Below are 16,502 nucleotides of genomic sequence, written 5' to 3' on the forward strand. Positions count from 1 at the left end.
TTGAAACACATTCATTTTATTTTGAGAATTTTTTTTCTGTATACAGATGAATATGTGATGCCTTGTTTTTCTGGCAATAAGCCTATGCCTTGCAATAAGCCCACACCCTACTTCAAACTCGAACTTTCTGCCCAGGACTAGTATGCTATAAATTTCCTCATGGAATCGACTGTCACATATGATTTGATAAGAACATACTTGAACTTGATGGTAACAGGTTCATATTCAAAGTACTGGCTCAGCCTCAACTGGTAAGTCTTGTTCGTGTTCGTGCAGTTGGAGCAAAACTTCGAGTCAAACTCAAAGTTAAGCTCTTTCAGGAACACTCTAGCCTGCATTTGATCTGTATAATACAAAAACACTTTGTTACTTCACAAATTATTATATTTAAACTATAGCTGTTATCATTGAAATGCAATGGATTCCCTAAAATTCTCAAAACAAGTCATTACTTGTGTTATTTTTAGTTAGGATTTCCAAACTTATTTTTGAGACGTTGCCTGATACTGATCAATCTTGTTCCAGATGACGATATGAGAGGGTTCTTATTGTGGAAGGAAACACGAGTACTCAGAAAAAACCCACGTGGTCCGACAGGTGATCCCATACCTTATCACATCCGACCTTGGAATCTTTAAACCCTGGTCGCCTCGATAATAAGCAAGTGTGTTACCACTACACAGGACCACCATGGGTTTTCGCTAAACTTATTCTATATGCAGATCTACATGCTACACAATACACTGGTATAGACAACTCATACAATGTATCGGTCCAATTAAATATCAAATCAACGGATATATCCTTTCTGGTGTAATGTCCTACCTGTGGTGACAGAGCGCTTTCTTCGGTGAGAGACCTTGACCTCATTACTGTTGGTATCTCCGTTGTTATAATCATAACCCTGTGTGTCTGTGTTTGAGTCGTCAATACTGTTGACAATCACATTTGGTTCTTGATCCTCTGGCTTCACCGTCTATAACATTAGATCACATCATTAGATCGCATCATCAGATCACATCATCAAATCACATCATTAAATCACATCATTAGATCACACCATTAGACCACACCATAAGATCACACCATTAGACCACACCATTAGATCGCACCATTAGACCACACCATTAGAGGGTGGGTAGGACTAAATGGTGGGTAGGACTAAATGGTAGATAGGACTAAATGATGATTTATACAAGACTTACCACTGGTACATTGTTGACCTGGGGCAGGGCGTTGCCTGTCTGTTGTGAAGGGTGAGGCGTCGCCGGGCTGGGTGTAACAATGCGATACTCTGGGTTACTATTGTTCCTCTGTGTGTTATTATCGACAGTTTCAGGGACAAGGTCGGTCGCTGGGACATCCTCATCTGATGAAGAAAAAATTATCAAACTCTAATAAGTTATTTGCTTATAATAAATTTAAATGATAAACTTTTCTTAAAGAACAGTAGCTTATTTTCAAAATGTTCTGGATTTTTTATTTTTTATAAGAATTAATGTTTTGACCTGGATGTGGGACGCAATTTCTGCACAGTGTCTAGAAATAATAAATCACATTTCGTGAACAATTATGTTCAGATTCCATGTAGCAGTTCATCACAAAACAACCCTAACATTGAAATCAAACCCATATCTGGCCACACAACAGGTTCAAACATAATGTACTTAAAAACATTCTGTATATATATCAGGAATGAGGATGGCTAATGACTATTGACAAGGAAGGGAGGCAATTTATCAATTCCACTATTGAATCATCATATCATGTGATACTATTTTTATTTCAAAATTTTGTGACAAGATTTAATTGCAAAAAGAATTTCTAATAACAATCACAGAAGGAATCTATATGAAGAGCTGGATTTAATTTTGATGGTAAATTTCCAAAGTTACTGTAAAGAAATTCTACCATGTACTTTGTTAAATTTTAGCACAAAGATGAATCCATATTACTTTGATGCCTTCAGTGAGAAAAGAACTGAAATAAGTACCTCTAATTCGTAAACTGATGATACTGTATAAAGTTGAAGAATGCTGGATGGTAATTTTCTTCAGAGGTTCAGAAATTAAGAACTTACTTTCCACACTGTTCCTGTTCTCATTTCTCCAGGGCGCATACATCTGTCCTTCCTGGTCGTGCTGTATGGGCGGAGGACAGCAGTGTCGTTCATTACACGTCGTATTCGGGTCACATTGTGGGTACGGTGGAATGATCAGCTGTGGTGATCGTGCTGCAATACAGAAATATGGAATGCCTCGGTGATGTCTAAATCTAAAAAATTATTTTTCTCTCAGAAAAAATCCGCAATATTTATGGTAATATTCTGATAACAGCATGTCCGTTAAACAAGGGTTATGAACCATTTACTCCTCTCTGAAGAGCAGGAGGCGGATTATAACTAATTTTGTTGCATAAAAGAAGAAAAAAAACAAAACATTCTGCAATTTCGCAAAAAAATTGGCAAGGAAACCACAGATATGATAAATACAGTTTTAGTGCAAATGGAACTTTAACCTTACTTTGATAAATGATATTATGTAATATTTGTTTGTGTTACATAATGCTTTGAGATTATATGTTATAAGTACAATCATACATGTCGTTTTAATAAATGGCCATTTCTATCAACTAATGTGTTGCTGTTTCTTATTGACTATTATACAAGCTTGCAGTCTGACTGGGTGTGTTAAAACAAGCACCGTGGCATAAATTCAGTTTTAGTGCAGGAATGAAGATACAATGAATTATCATTTAGAGATGGGAAACAGACTGGACACGAAAATCTAATATTGTGGGTATTGTTTGGGTCAGGAGAATAAGTACACCCAGTCAGAAGATTTTTACACCAGTACTTACTGATAGAAGGCGTAACCACATTGGATGTCAAGATGGTCGATTCTGTCGTTACAGCTGGTAAAGGCGTCGTGTTGAAGATAAGTGGACCGTGACTAATGTTTCTACTACTGATTGGCCTGGAAAGTACAACACAGGACTACCAGTAATAAAATGATTCTCGATATTTAATTCAAAATTCCAAACGATATTATTATTGAGACATTGCTTTTTTTTATATTTTGGTTCTTAAACAGAGGATCTCACAACAAGTGTTTCAACGTTGAACTTATTGATAATGAACAAATCTATAATTTCTGAATGAACGGGTCAAGTGTTACATTCTATCTATCATATCACATGAGAAACCTACAATTTTTTTTTGATGTTTCTTCTCTATATTTTCACTGTCGAGATTAATCACAACACCATAGTGATCCCAGGGTCACTGGGCTCGTTTTTATGTTTATTGTTTACGTACCAATCATGTTATTGAACAGCAAATAAAAATACACCCATGTTTGTCAACTTAAGAGATATAAAGGCTGTTCAGAAAACATGAAAACAGATATGTAATACGCACTGTGACTGTCCCGAATTGGCATTGGGAGTTGCGGAGAGGATGTAGTTGTGGTTGTTTGTGACACCTCCAGACTCTTTATTCCGCTCCATTATATAAAGTATGGTGATGGCAATTAGGCTGTAAAAATATGAACATCACAATTAGTATTTACCCATCAGTCCATAAAACTGAGTCATATAATTTCAGTTTAAGAATCTTTTCTTTTTTTTATACTTTTCAGCTTTTTAATTTTGAATCTTACAGTACATAGATGGACAAAAAGATAACTTCTCACTGGGTTGTATTTCCCCCCTTACTTTTGGACACTTAATCATGATCTATTACACTGGGTTGTATTCCCCCCCTTACTTTTGGACACTTAATCATGATATATTACACTGGGTTGTATTCCCCCCCCTTACTTTTGGACACTTAATCATGATCTATTACACTGGGTTGTATTCCCCCCTTACTTTTGGACACTTAATCATGATCTATTACACTGGGTTGTATTTCCCCCCTTACTTTTGGACACTTAATCATGATCTATTACACTGGGTTGTATTTCCCCCTTACATTTGGACACTTAATCATGATCTATTACACTGGGTTGTATTTCCCCCCTTACTTTTGGACACTTAATCATGATCTATTACACTGGGTTGTATTTTCCCCCCTTACTTTTGGACACTTAATCATGATCTATTACACTGGGTTGTATTTCCCCCCCTTACTTTTGGACACTTAATCATGATCTATTACACTGGGTTGTATTTCCCCCCCTTACTTTTGGACACTTAATCATGATCTATTACACTGGGTTGTATTTCCCCCCTTACTTTTGGACACTTAATCATGATCTATTACACTGGGTTGTATTTCCCCCCTTACTTTTGGACTAATCATGATCTATTACACTGGGTTGTATTCCCCCCTTACTTTTGGACACTTAATCATGATCTATTACACTGGGTTGTATTTCCCCCCTTACTTTTGGACACTTAATCATGATCTATTACACTGGGTTGTATTTTGGACACTTAATCATGATCTATTACACTGGGTTGTATTTCCCCCCTTACTTTTGGACACTTAATCATGATCTATTACACTGGGTTGTATTTCCCCCCTTACTTTTGGACACTTAATCATGATCTATTACACTGGGTTGTATTCCCCCCTTACTTTTGGACACTTAATCATGATCTATTACACTGGGTTGTATTTCCCCCCTTACTTTTGGACACTTAATCATGATCTATTACACTGGGTTGTATTTCCCCCCTTACTTTTGGACTAATCATGATCTATTACACTGGGTTGTATTCCCCCCCCCCCCCCCCCCCCCTTACTTTTGGACACTTAATCATGATCTATTACACTGGGTTGTATTCCCCCCCTTACTTTTGGACACTTAATCATGATCTATTACACTGGGTTGTATTCCCCCCTTACTTTTGGACACTTAATCATGATCTATTACACTGGGTTGTATTTCCCCCCTTACTTTTGGACACTTAATCATGATCTATTACAATTCCGTTGAGATTCTTTTTAATATACACAAGGTCACTAAATTTGAAGATTTACATTTAATTTACTGCTCAGCCCCAGAGAGGCAGTCTTATAATAAACATGTTAACATTTTTCCCTGGACAAGGGATAATTTATTTATATAATGCATCATATGTACAACATTTCTTCAGCAGTTTGGGATGAGTAGCATTTCAAACAAAGACTCGATAATGGATGGAAATATGTAAATAATGGATACTACACCATATCCTTAACTTGAAATTTTTCAAAGGAAAGCATTATGAATTCGAGAGAAAAAAAATTCAAAAAATCTTAGCTTAGAAACTGTCCTTAAGTCTGTAATATACTTGCCTTTGGAATTTTGTTTAAGCTAAGGAATATTCCCTGAAGAAGGGATGCCGCTATATATCATATCCCAGTTGTCTCCCCTGTTACACTTACCAGAAGGCCATTATGAGTATGAGTGTTATGATGGTGAGCTGTATGAACCGATTACTACACCATCCGTGGCTGTCTGTTGAGGTGGGGGCGGGCCCTGGGGGCCCAGATGTGGACTTGTGCTCCTTGTAGGGGACGGAGCGTGTTGAACGATGTTTATGGTTTTGAGATGCTCTCTTTGGTATTGAACTGAAACAAAATACCGAACAAATAATATTGGACTAAAAAAAAATATCAATAGATTTAGATTATTGAAGTAAGTGCTATTATATAAACAAAATCATATTTTACAGCAATTTTGAAACTAGAAAATATGTGTAAGACATAAATGCCCCCAATGCTCAGAAACACAGATTGCATTAGCAGTTCCTGAGATAAGCTAGTTACATTGCATTGGAGTGGGACGGGACAGACAAGGTATAACACTATATGCGCCGCCTCTCCCCAATATATGGCAGGGGCATAAAAACAACTGAACTAAGTGAAATAAACTTATACATTCAACATTCAAATTACTCTTGTATTCCCTGATGTAGAACATGATGGGTTCTACAGTGGGAAGAAACTGGAATACCCGGAGAAAATCCACATAGCCAAATATACCTGATCTGGGATATAAACCCTTAATGTGGCCTCGTAAAGCCAGTACATTACCACTGAGCCACTCAACCTCAAATATGTGGAGACCAAATAGATACTTAACAAGAAATGTAATAATTTTCACAGTAATTAACATTAAGTAGAGTTTGAGATATAAATAGATTTAGGATATAAATAGATTTGACCTATGACTTACCTGATGGTACTAACACTACAAGTGGACTTGGAGCTAACAGTCGATTTGATGCTATCGAAACGTTTCAGTTTGGACAATTTTGTGTTCATTTTCTCGAGTTCATCAATTCTGACCTCGAGATTGTCTGTTAATTTACAAAGTTCTTTCACTGCTCCAACATTTTCCATAAATATGCGTTCCTGTAAAAAAATTAAATCAACATCGATCAATGATGTGTTCCAAATCTGTCAGCTGTCATTTGACATATCTTCAATTTTAACTTGAGTCAAATAAATACGAAAACTTACTGTAATTTTTTTTCATACATATTTTTCGAATTTATCAAACTAGCACTATGAAGAAATAGTACAAAGAAAGAAAAATAAACACCATCATATTGTAGTGCAAGGATTTCAGCTAAAAAAACCCACAAAAATAAGATTTCCTCGAAAAAAGAAAAGTTACCTTATTTACGACGAGAAGATTCCGTATTTTCTGACCTCCTGGTAGAAGAACATCGCCTGTTTCCATGACCGCATCAGGAAGGACTTCCCTGACCTCCTGTGCAATGACTCCAGTATCGCGTCGCTTGTCCTCCGGGAGACCTGCGCTCTCTGCGAAATCTGGACTATATTTGTACTGGTAAATTTTCATTTGGGCGACTTTCTTTAACTGGTCCTTAGAGTCAACCTAAAAACAAAATAATAATATTCTGAAATCTTTGTAAAAATTACTAAAGAAATCTATATAGCAACAAGTATACTGAGTTTGCTATTCATGTCCCATACCACCAGCCCCATTGGAGTGCTGACAAAGATTTTCTAAAATGAATAAGTGACCTTGACCTCAAATCCCTGAAAGTTGAACTTTTCCGTGAATTTATGGTCCTTTGTAGTTTTGTGAAGTTTTAAAAAATATCCCTCAAGGAATGAAGTCAATAAAGCATTGACAAACTTAAGTGTCGCATACACTATAGTTCCCCTTCCTGGTTTCACCGGTAGGGAATGATTACAAGCAAGTTATTTGATTATTTTTTAAAAGAAGATATCAATGCTCCTTATTTAATGAATCATTTTTACATGTCAGGGTTTGTCAGTACTTTTGACATATTTATTTATAGACTTTGGTAAAGCATATATCTTTAGGTACATTACATATTTTAAGAACTTTTAAAGGTATTCACACAGACCTCAAGCATGTCAAAATCATCATCACCTTTCTGTAACTTGACTATTCTATTGGCTTGTCCAACATAACACTCACAAACCAAATGAACATTATCCAGTCACTAACTGACTCAACAATAATATTGACCCTCTAATTCTCTTATCCCCTCCCTACTCTTCTGATACATAGTTATCCCCCCTGAAGCACTTTACAGGTCTCAAAGTCCTACCTCTTTAAGTTCTTCTTTTGCTCTGAGATCTGATGGCTGGAGAATACGACCGGTCAGTTTTATATTGCCATTAACGGTCAGTGCCTCGTCTAAGTGGTCAGTGTTGATCCCGACTCTACCCTCGTGGTAAACTCCATTGGGTGTCTGTGCTTTCTGCCAAAGCACGTCGACATCACTGTCAAACTGGCCAGGATTGGATGCCTGTGGTAAGATATTGTAATGAAACAGAGGTTAAAGGTCAACAGGATGTATCTCTGTTTTCAGTCTCAATGTAGATTTACAATAGTACATATACCTATCATAAAACAGCATTTGAAATCAGCCAGACATATTTGGATCATTTCATCACATTACCATGACAACCAGAAGATTTTCTACAAAAACTAATAACAATCCAAAAGACTGAAATTTGTTTGTTGGGTTTATCACCCTGTGAACAGCCAGGGTCATTTTGAGGTGGGGTCTCATTGTAGTAGTTGGTGGCTACCTCACTGAACCACATACGAGAGGCCTGTCACATGCCATCCAGAGAAATTGGGGTAAAGTGTCTTGCCCAGGGACACCACTACGATAGTATACTCCTGTCTGTAAACTTAGCTTCCAGAGAAACTGACCTGCCAAAGTAGGTATGAGTGTCCATACATGTCATGGTTGTTAATAGAATTTTATGTAATAATTTATATATTTTGATAACTGGCCAATACCATGAATTTACAACACTAGCATATAGAGTTTCGGTAAAGACCTTCAGAAATAAGTAACCATGACTACTGGACAACTTACCCTTACAATGAGGCGCTCTGACGCACTTGAGGCTACCATGTAGCTGTTTTCTCCACTATGGGCACAAAGTGATACAGCAAGTTGGAAGTAGCGTTGGTCAGGGTTCGGCCGTCCCTTCTTCCTCATGTTGTTTGACGTTGTCTCACTGAAGTGGAGCCGACCAACCGTCACCTTGTTGGTTTGATCTGGAAGGAGGTCCACCTTGACCGGGTGGAACATCTTCTTGGTGCGATCAGATTGTGACTGTTCTATCTTTATTAGCTGGTTAGGAGACTCAAGCTGTGAAAAACAACAAAAAGAAATTTGTTATTGTACTTTTAAAATCCAAAATCTAAATTAAATCTATAAATATGTTAATTGGCGCAATATGAATGCCCTTGTTCCTTACTATATTTGGATCCCCACAAACGGCCGCAGCCACAATTTTTTTTTATCTGAATCACGGCAGCAGACGGACAGAAGGATGGGCAGATGGACGGATGGAAGAACGGATGAATGAATAGATGGCTGGAAAGACTTGGGGTAAAACAGTAAGCTCTTGACTAAGTTGTACAGGGGCATAATGATACAGAAATAAACAGTATGTTTGAAATGTTGTGGAAATGAAAACAAAGTGAGCAGGGGCTCCAATCGCTGTACCCATTAAAACTCTCTTAAAGTGGTCAAGAGTCCCCTTTAATCCTTGACTAATGACCACCAAAATCTAATTAGGAGTAGAACTTAATGGTGCGTTGTCATAGTGTGAATATTAACTTAATCTGTCCAGGGGTACATTTCAGATATCTTGTACATAAAACTTCCAATGACAGATGAAAGCATGTTATACTGACACCCAGACAAAGCTATCACTATATAACCCCCTCAGTTTTACTAAGTGGAGGGGGGCAAGGTATAACTGAAAAGTTTGTAGACTTTCCTGTCAACAGGCTTTCATAGAATGACTTTATTGCATTTTGGGATCCACAGTTTCCATCTTTCTCCAAATAAGTTGAAATAAAACTGATATTTAAACACATTTCGACCATATCCGAGGTGGTGATCACATCCACCTGAACTCACCTTTAATCCATGGAAGTGCAGGCAAAATCCATCAATTTTCTTCACCCCTTCTGACGTCCGCACATATCTAGGGTCTGTGCTTATTCCAATGTGAACTGTGACCTGGAAGTGATTCTTTTTCTGACAAACAAAGGCGTCGTCTGATACGGAGAAATTAAACCCTTTGTCTGAGTCGACTCTGTAATGGGGGGTTGGCCTGTGGAAGACAGATAAATTCAAATAAATTGATAAAAAATAAATTCCAATAAATTAATAGATAGATTCCACCTAATTAGAACAAAATTTTCAATGAAAGTATTCATATTATTAATCAATCACAAACATCAAACATGAATATGATTTTTCTTCAGTAAACAGTTATATAAATAATATTTCCTTTTAAATGCTCATTTTCTCTACATTAAACAAATTTGATCATAGTAATGATTTTTTTCTTTTTCTATATTTTCAATGAATTGAATATCTTTTTATTTTGAAGGTAACATTGATTATATTAATAAGAAGTCTTTTGTTTGCAGTTCTTACAAAATTTCCATATCAAATCAGAACTCTTCTTTTTTGGAGATACAAAACAGAATGGTTTAATCCCTACTTAACCTGCTATCTTAATGTGCCATAATTGATTTCGATTGAGTTATTATTTTATCACATTGTGTGGAAACCTTTCTACAGTAATTTTTAAATTGAAAGTTTGTTCATACAAACAGAAAAGTTTACGGATATATTTCTTAGCAAAACTTTTATTGATCTTAGTAAAAACTAGAAAATGTCTGTAAGACATAAATGCCAACAACAGTCCCTGGGATTAGCTAGTTACATTGCATCGTGATGGGACGGGACGGGACGGGACGGACATGTATAACACTATATGCCCCCCCCCCCCCCCCCCCATTCATGGCGGAGGCATAAAAAAGTCCAGTTAAACTGGTTACCATGGATACTTACAGGTCTTTGAGGTTGGCGTCAGTGAGGACGTTCCACTTCTGTACCTGGTGCTGCTGCCACTTGATCACCTGATACTGGCTGTCAAGGTAACCGTTACTGGATTCTTGATCATAACAATTACTGTACTGGTCTTCCTCAAAGTCCACCATGTAGGGAGGAAATGCTGAAGCTGGAACAGCCAAACAAGTCAACAAATTGATAAACAGCAAGTGAGTAAGAACATTTTACTCTCACTCTATCTCTTTTTATTTTGTTATCGTTTGTTTTGTTTTTTTCTGTTTTTTTTTTTTTTTTTTTAAGCAAGAAATTTATTACAAACCATTATAATTGATCTGTTGGTTTTTTTTTCACTCCTATGTGGATTTATATGGTCTAACATGCACAGACAAATGCTACTTTGAAGATCTGTAATTTGTCTGAGTTATCTCCCTTAGACAATTTGACTAATTCATTGCAATTCATCATCCAAAAAAACAAAAGATATTAATCCCCAGAGGAGACTCCAAGATTCAACATCCAGTACACATATAAGCATGTAATATTTCTTCTCCAGGGTTTCAAGATGATCTCTTTTAGGATGCAGGACCCTCTTAAAATCAACAAGCATATTGGGCATAGCTAAAGAAATACATGGTGTCCCCTACCGGACCATCACTAAAAATAGTAACAGTGACTTTGACCCTGACCCCAAACCTCGACCCCAAAACCCTGAAATTCAAACCCAGTCCCAGATATACTATGGTCCTTTATCACTGTGTGAAATTTTGGCGTTACGCACATACGTAGAAGACAGAGAGGAAACCTACAGTCCCCCCATGGACTCACCGGTAGGGACCTAATAAATGAAACATGTCGAACACTAGCTTTAAATATGAAAGAATATACTAACAGGGAACCTGGTTTCAAAAGTTGCTTTTTTCTTTTTCTTTCATTCATTATCCAATTAAAAAATTCTGTCCATTAAGGTAATTTTTTAGGGAGAAAATCTTCAGTACAGAACATATCATTAACATCTTAACAGAAGCACATGTCTGTTTGTATTTCTGTAGTTTTAATGTATTACCCACCATTAGGTTCCTGTTTGATGTTCATGGAACCATTGTTTCTGTTTGTGTTGAACAGTGCACTGGTTAAACTTGCCCCAGTATTTTCTGGGTACTTCCTCTTCTTAGCCGATGCGCTGCCATGCATATTTGGGCTGAAACATTCACAGGATATTGTCAAACCTCTATAACTCGACTTAGGCCATTACAGGGAGAAGGTATACATGTATAAATGCTATTTAAAGAAAAACAATACAAATTCCTTTTGTGATTATTTCCTTTTTACATTCAAAGATACTCCATTGTATCAGTCCATTTGGGGAAAGTTTGCAATATTTTTCAAGAATTTAATTATTTCTTTCCAATGTAAAAATAGAAATACTTGTTTCTTTGTGATGCATTCACGTTAATTTGTTATATCATTTTTTCCTTTTTTTCAGTACTTTTTGGTCATAATTGATTACTCCCAAAAAGCAAGGACTACTGAAACTGTAAAATACACAATGGATTACCTCCCTTTGTTGATCTTCCAATCATGCACAACTTTAATGTTACCTAATTGTACATTTTCAAAGATCAAAACACAATCTCCAGGCAAGAAACAAAGAAATCAAAAAGAAAATATGTTAATTAATCTTCACATATTCTCTGATAATAGTCTAATGTACTATAGCTTTCAATTAAGATTGTCAAGTATTGCTTAGGGAAGATTCTGATTACAAAGGGATCCAATCACTCGACATCGTTTTTAAATTTAGTTAAACATTTTTTTTAAAACATATAAGTTTATATGCATGGACATGTTTATGCAGCGAGTGTGTTTTAGGCACTCTTTCACTTAATTGATAATGTTTGAAATAATTTTGAAACAACATAAGTTTTACACAGCATTAGTTATATCTTCTGGGTAAATCTTTAAACTGATTTGCTACAAGAACTTTGGCTATGAAAATGTGATTTACAAGTATCTACATGAACAGGGATAACAACATTTTATGACTTTTTTTTAAACATTTCTTTTTCTTAAAAACAAAGTTGGATGGAGTCCATTATACAACAAGCTGATAAAAGGAGATGCCAGTCTTATGTACACAAATCAACCATACAGGTGAAAACCCTGCAGCTACAACTCAGAACAGGGCGTACTTTGTAGAATATGCTTTCATACAGATTCAAATCTTAATGGTCTATTTTGAAATGTATCTAAATTCTGACATCCTGGATACATTAATTTCCATTACAAACAAAAAGAATTGATCTTTTATGAGTTTGAAGGAAATTTGTCGATAAAATTGCACCTCAAGCTATGGTAGAACATCAGGGAATTTTTCCAAATAATTCATTATTTACACGTGCATATTTCAATTTTCTGACACCCAAAAATAAATAACTGCCAGCTGTGCATAAATGCAAACTTTCATTATTTTTTCTTTTTAAGATTCTCATTTAAAATCATCTGAATAAATGTATCTGATGTTGTTTAATGTCTTGGACATGTGAATTTACAAGTTATCCATTGGATGAATGTTTTTGACAGCCAATACACTCTATAACAAGTTGTCAGTTTTGAAATAAGCAGGCAAAGGCTATAGTAACATTGAGTGAAGATATTGATTAACACTTCAAGGCTTTTAAATGTTTTTTTCTTTTCAGCATTAAATTATGATATGATAGAATGGATTACTAGGTGTATCTATTAACCGTATGTTTACAAGTGGGGGAGAAACGTAGGGTTTCACCACATTTTGGTGATTTTAAAGAGAAAGGACTTTCTACACTATATAAATAAACCCATGTCTGGTAATAAGCATATGTATGGTAATAAGTCTACAACTGGTAATAAGCCTGTGCTTGGTAGCAAGCCCATGTCTGGTAATAAGCCCATGTCTGTTAATAAGCATATGTATGGTAATAAGTCCATGTCTGGTAATAAGCCTATGTCTGGTAATAAGTCCATGTCTGGTAATAAGCCTACTTCAGGTAATAAGCCTACGTTGGGTAAAAATCATATATTTGGTAATAAGCCATCATCTGGTAATAAGTCCATGTCTGGTAATAAGCCTATGTCTGGTAATAAGCAAATATCTGGTAATAAGTCCATGTCTGGTAATAAGTCATTGTAAGGTAATAAGCCCATGCCTGGTAATAAGCCCATCCATGTCTATTGCATTGCCTTGTAATAAGCACCTACCCGGTAGATCTGAATGCAGATTAAACATTTCATTCCAGTGAAGCGTGAAGCATACTAACCTCATGTTGGGTGGGGAGAGGACCTGCGGGTTGTTCATCTGTGATGAGGTAGGCAAGGGCACAGGCGTGGCACAGGAAACAGTGGACGGAGGGATGGGGGGTGGTACGTGTGATACTGGGAGAAGGTGGTTTAGGGATGGTGGTTCGTTATACCCCGAGGACGACATCTTCGGCTGCATAACTGTTGGCATCCCTGGCGGCCGGTGATGTGGCGGGCCATACATATGCTGGTTCATCGTGTTGACTGAGTTTACAATGCCAAACTTGCTTTCTGTAATGACAAAATTTTAATTGATTTAATTCTAATAATTACTACTGGTACACTTGAACAAATTTGCAAGCAATCATATTCTTAATTTGTTCCAGTTCACATTTTGAGGAAGTTCTGTCCATAAAATTCCTCATTCATCAGCTTGCACATAATCATGACAAAAACTGTGTATGGTAGATCTTCCTTATTATCTCCACAACAATTTGAACTTAAGCACCAAATTAACAAATTCTCATTGAAAATATATAATATCCTTATTAATTTACTCTGAGAAAAAAATGGTCCCCAGCTTAGCTCTTATGAATTCAGTAAACTCAATTTTTAGTTCATTGTGAAATTTTCTTAGCAATAAGTCTTGGAAAGCTAAAATTACTATGTCGGTAAAATGTAAACCTGATACATTCATGCATTTAAAAATGAATGTTAGAACTACTTTTACAATCCACAGATATCATAAACAAGTTTAACAGTATGCCTTTGTTTCTTTGTCTGACATTAGAATAAGGAGGTATTTTTAAAATTCTGATTCAAAAGATTTTTTGTGGAAAACATTCTTAGACATCAATTGTTTAATTGTTTCTTCTTTTAAATATAAAAAAAGCAAAAAAAAACCAAAAATGTTTGAAATGAGATCAACTTAGCAAAAAACTAAAAAAAATCAGAAAGTTCTAAAATTCCTAACAATAACTATATTCCATAAGAATACTAAGCCATAATCAGAGAAAAAAAACTTTTGATCTTTTATTAAAATATTATAAAACATTGCCAAAAACAATAAGAATCTTTTATATAATCTAATCAAATTTCGAAATAAAGTATTTCTTAAATATTTTTTTCACATAGAAATTTTATCAAAAGGAGAGCTCCAATTTATTCAGAATTTTTCTTACTTGGATTTATTTTCACATTAATCAAAGTAAAGATATAACATTTTGAAATTACAACTGCTCTTTTCACAAAAACAGATCATCACAGCCAAAATTCAGACCTCCATATTTTATGTACTATTTGAATATTCATGGTATTTGTTATGTAAGTATATGTGCTCTTTTATGAAACATTTCTATGAATATTGTTTAATAATATCAAAACTCTGTAAATTAGCCTTATATCTATGGGTTCCTTTGTACGATCCTGAGCAGAGAGGAAATTCAATGAACTTTACAGGAAAATAAATTTTCAAGGCCTGTATATGGTAGAAAAGTGATTGGACTTCCTGTCCTGAAAATTGACATTAAGATCAGCGAGTTTTAAAAGATTTATTTTAAATTTGAAAATAATTTAGCGGGTACTATTCAGGTTCGATAACTGAACTTTTGAACCTATCACTAATTTCATTTCTATCTAGAACAAAAATTAATCTGTGTTATATTTCAAGTTTTAAATATAAGTATATATTTCTTGGTGGTTTTTTAAGAATTATTTTTGAAAATTCAACAAATGCTTTTTTGACACCTTAACGATGAAAACTGAAATACTATTAGAATTTCAATTCTAAAATATATAATTAATTATTTATCATGCAAGACTTAAAACTTTACATGTATTTCTTATTAGAATAGGCAAGGAGAGAAAATAAAATACTTTTTATCAGTTAACTTTACAAAGATGATAATTTATTTCTTACTTGACAAACTCAATCTGGTACAAAATACATTACTATGTCCCTAGCAAGATGTGAAAGTTGTACAATTTCAGTCAATTTAAATTTCTTCTGAAAAGTTAAATTATTTTCCCCATCAAATTTGGACATTGTTATAGACATCAATGAAATTTTCTTTAATCTTATCAATCCTATTTATTAATACAGAGAAACTACAAACCTGTTTCACAAACCAATAAATATACTGTCAACGTGGTTTCCATTGATTTCAACAATTATATTTAAAACATTCACCCAGGGTTGTCGTGGTCAGTTTTGATTAGATAACCACAGCCTACCTATGTATTCCCGTAATGGAAGAAAATCCAGGTGGTTTGGAGAAGAGGCATTATAATACATTGGATTTTCCAAGGTTCACTTCTCCGATATATCCAAAGAAAGGTTTTAATAATTCCTCTGCGTAATTAATGAATAACATCATATGACTCTGGTCAAACTCCAACACATAATTAAGTTACATTCTTCCCCCATAGTTTTCTCAGTCATATAAGTTCAATATATGTGGCAGGAAATAGGAACTCTACGATGTATTGAAATATGATCTGTCTCTCAGCCAATTCATATACCCAAACGCTGTGAGTCACATTTTGTCAAATATCAGTTTGAATCGGAAAAAAACCTCCTGAATGCAACATCCTCAATACAGAAATCTAAGACTCGGATTTGTGGATCCGTTCGGGCTAAAAAAGAAAATGAGGCAAATGTTTGACACCTTCAAAAGCAGGCATTTTGTGTGGCCACCATTGTCCAGTTCACACCTCGGGTATTGTGTCAACATGTTTTTCACAAATTAAAATCCAATTTACTTAAATCTAAGTAAACTTCATATATCTTAATTCTGTTCTCACACAAGAGGCTACAACAATGGACTAATAATAAGCATTGAACCGCGGTGACATCGCCGGCCGGACCACTTCACAGTGCAGCTCAAACAAAAACCCAATGC

General features: G+C 35.4%; 1 protein-coding gene across 2 annotated transcripts in view; it reads right to left on the reverse strand.

The window, feature by feature from the left end:
• The window catches only part of LOC117336830 (myelin regulatory factor-like), a 112,819-nt gene that overhangs the window by 6,035 nt on the left and 90,282 nt on the right, over window positions 1-16,502 (reverse strand). For both annotated transcript variants that reach the window (XM_033897488.1, XM_033897489.1), the window contains 15 exons: window positions 13,623-13,893; window positions 11,397-11,527; window positions 10,330-10,498; window positions 9,385-9,580; window positions 8,326-8,604; window positions 7,543-7,743; window positions 6,612-6,836; window positions 6,168-6,346; window positions 5,375-5,560; window positions 3,419-3,535; window positions 2,860-2,975; window positions 2,081-2,233; window positions 1,206-1,369; window positions 826-976; window positions 199-343 (listed from right to left, as the gene is read on the reverse strand). In XM_033897488.1, coding sequence (XP_033753379.1) covers window positions 199-343; window positions 826-976; window positions 1,206-1,369; window positions 2,081-2,233; window positions 2,860-2,975; window positions 3,419-3,535; window positions 5,375-5,560; window positions 6,168-6,346; window positions 6,612-6,836; window positions 7,543-7,743; window positions 8,326-8,604; window positions 9,385-9,580; window positions 10,330-10,498; window positions 11,397-11,527; window positions 13,623-13,893 — 2,683 coding nt within the window. The remainder of the gene's footprint in view (window positions 1-198; window positions 344-825; window positions 977-1,205; window positions 1,370-2,080; window positions 2,234-2,859; window positions 2,976-3,418; window positions 3,536-5,374; window positions 5,561-6,167; window positions 6,347-6,611; window positions 6,837-7,542; window positions 7,744-8,325; window positions 8,605-9,384; window positions 9,581-10,329; window positions 10,499-11,396; window positions 11,528-13,622; window positions 13,894-16,502) is intronic.

The sequence above is a fragment of the Pecten maximus genome, chromosome 10, assembly GCF_902652985.1.
Source record: "Pecten maximus chromosome 10, xPecMax1.1, whole genome shotgun sequence".
Classification (NCBI taxonomy): domain Eukaryota; kingdom Metazoa; phylum Mollusca; class Bivalvia; order Pectinida; family Pectinidae; genus Pecten; species Pecten maximus.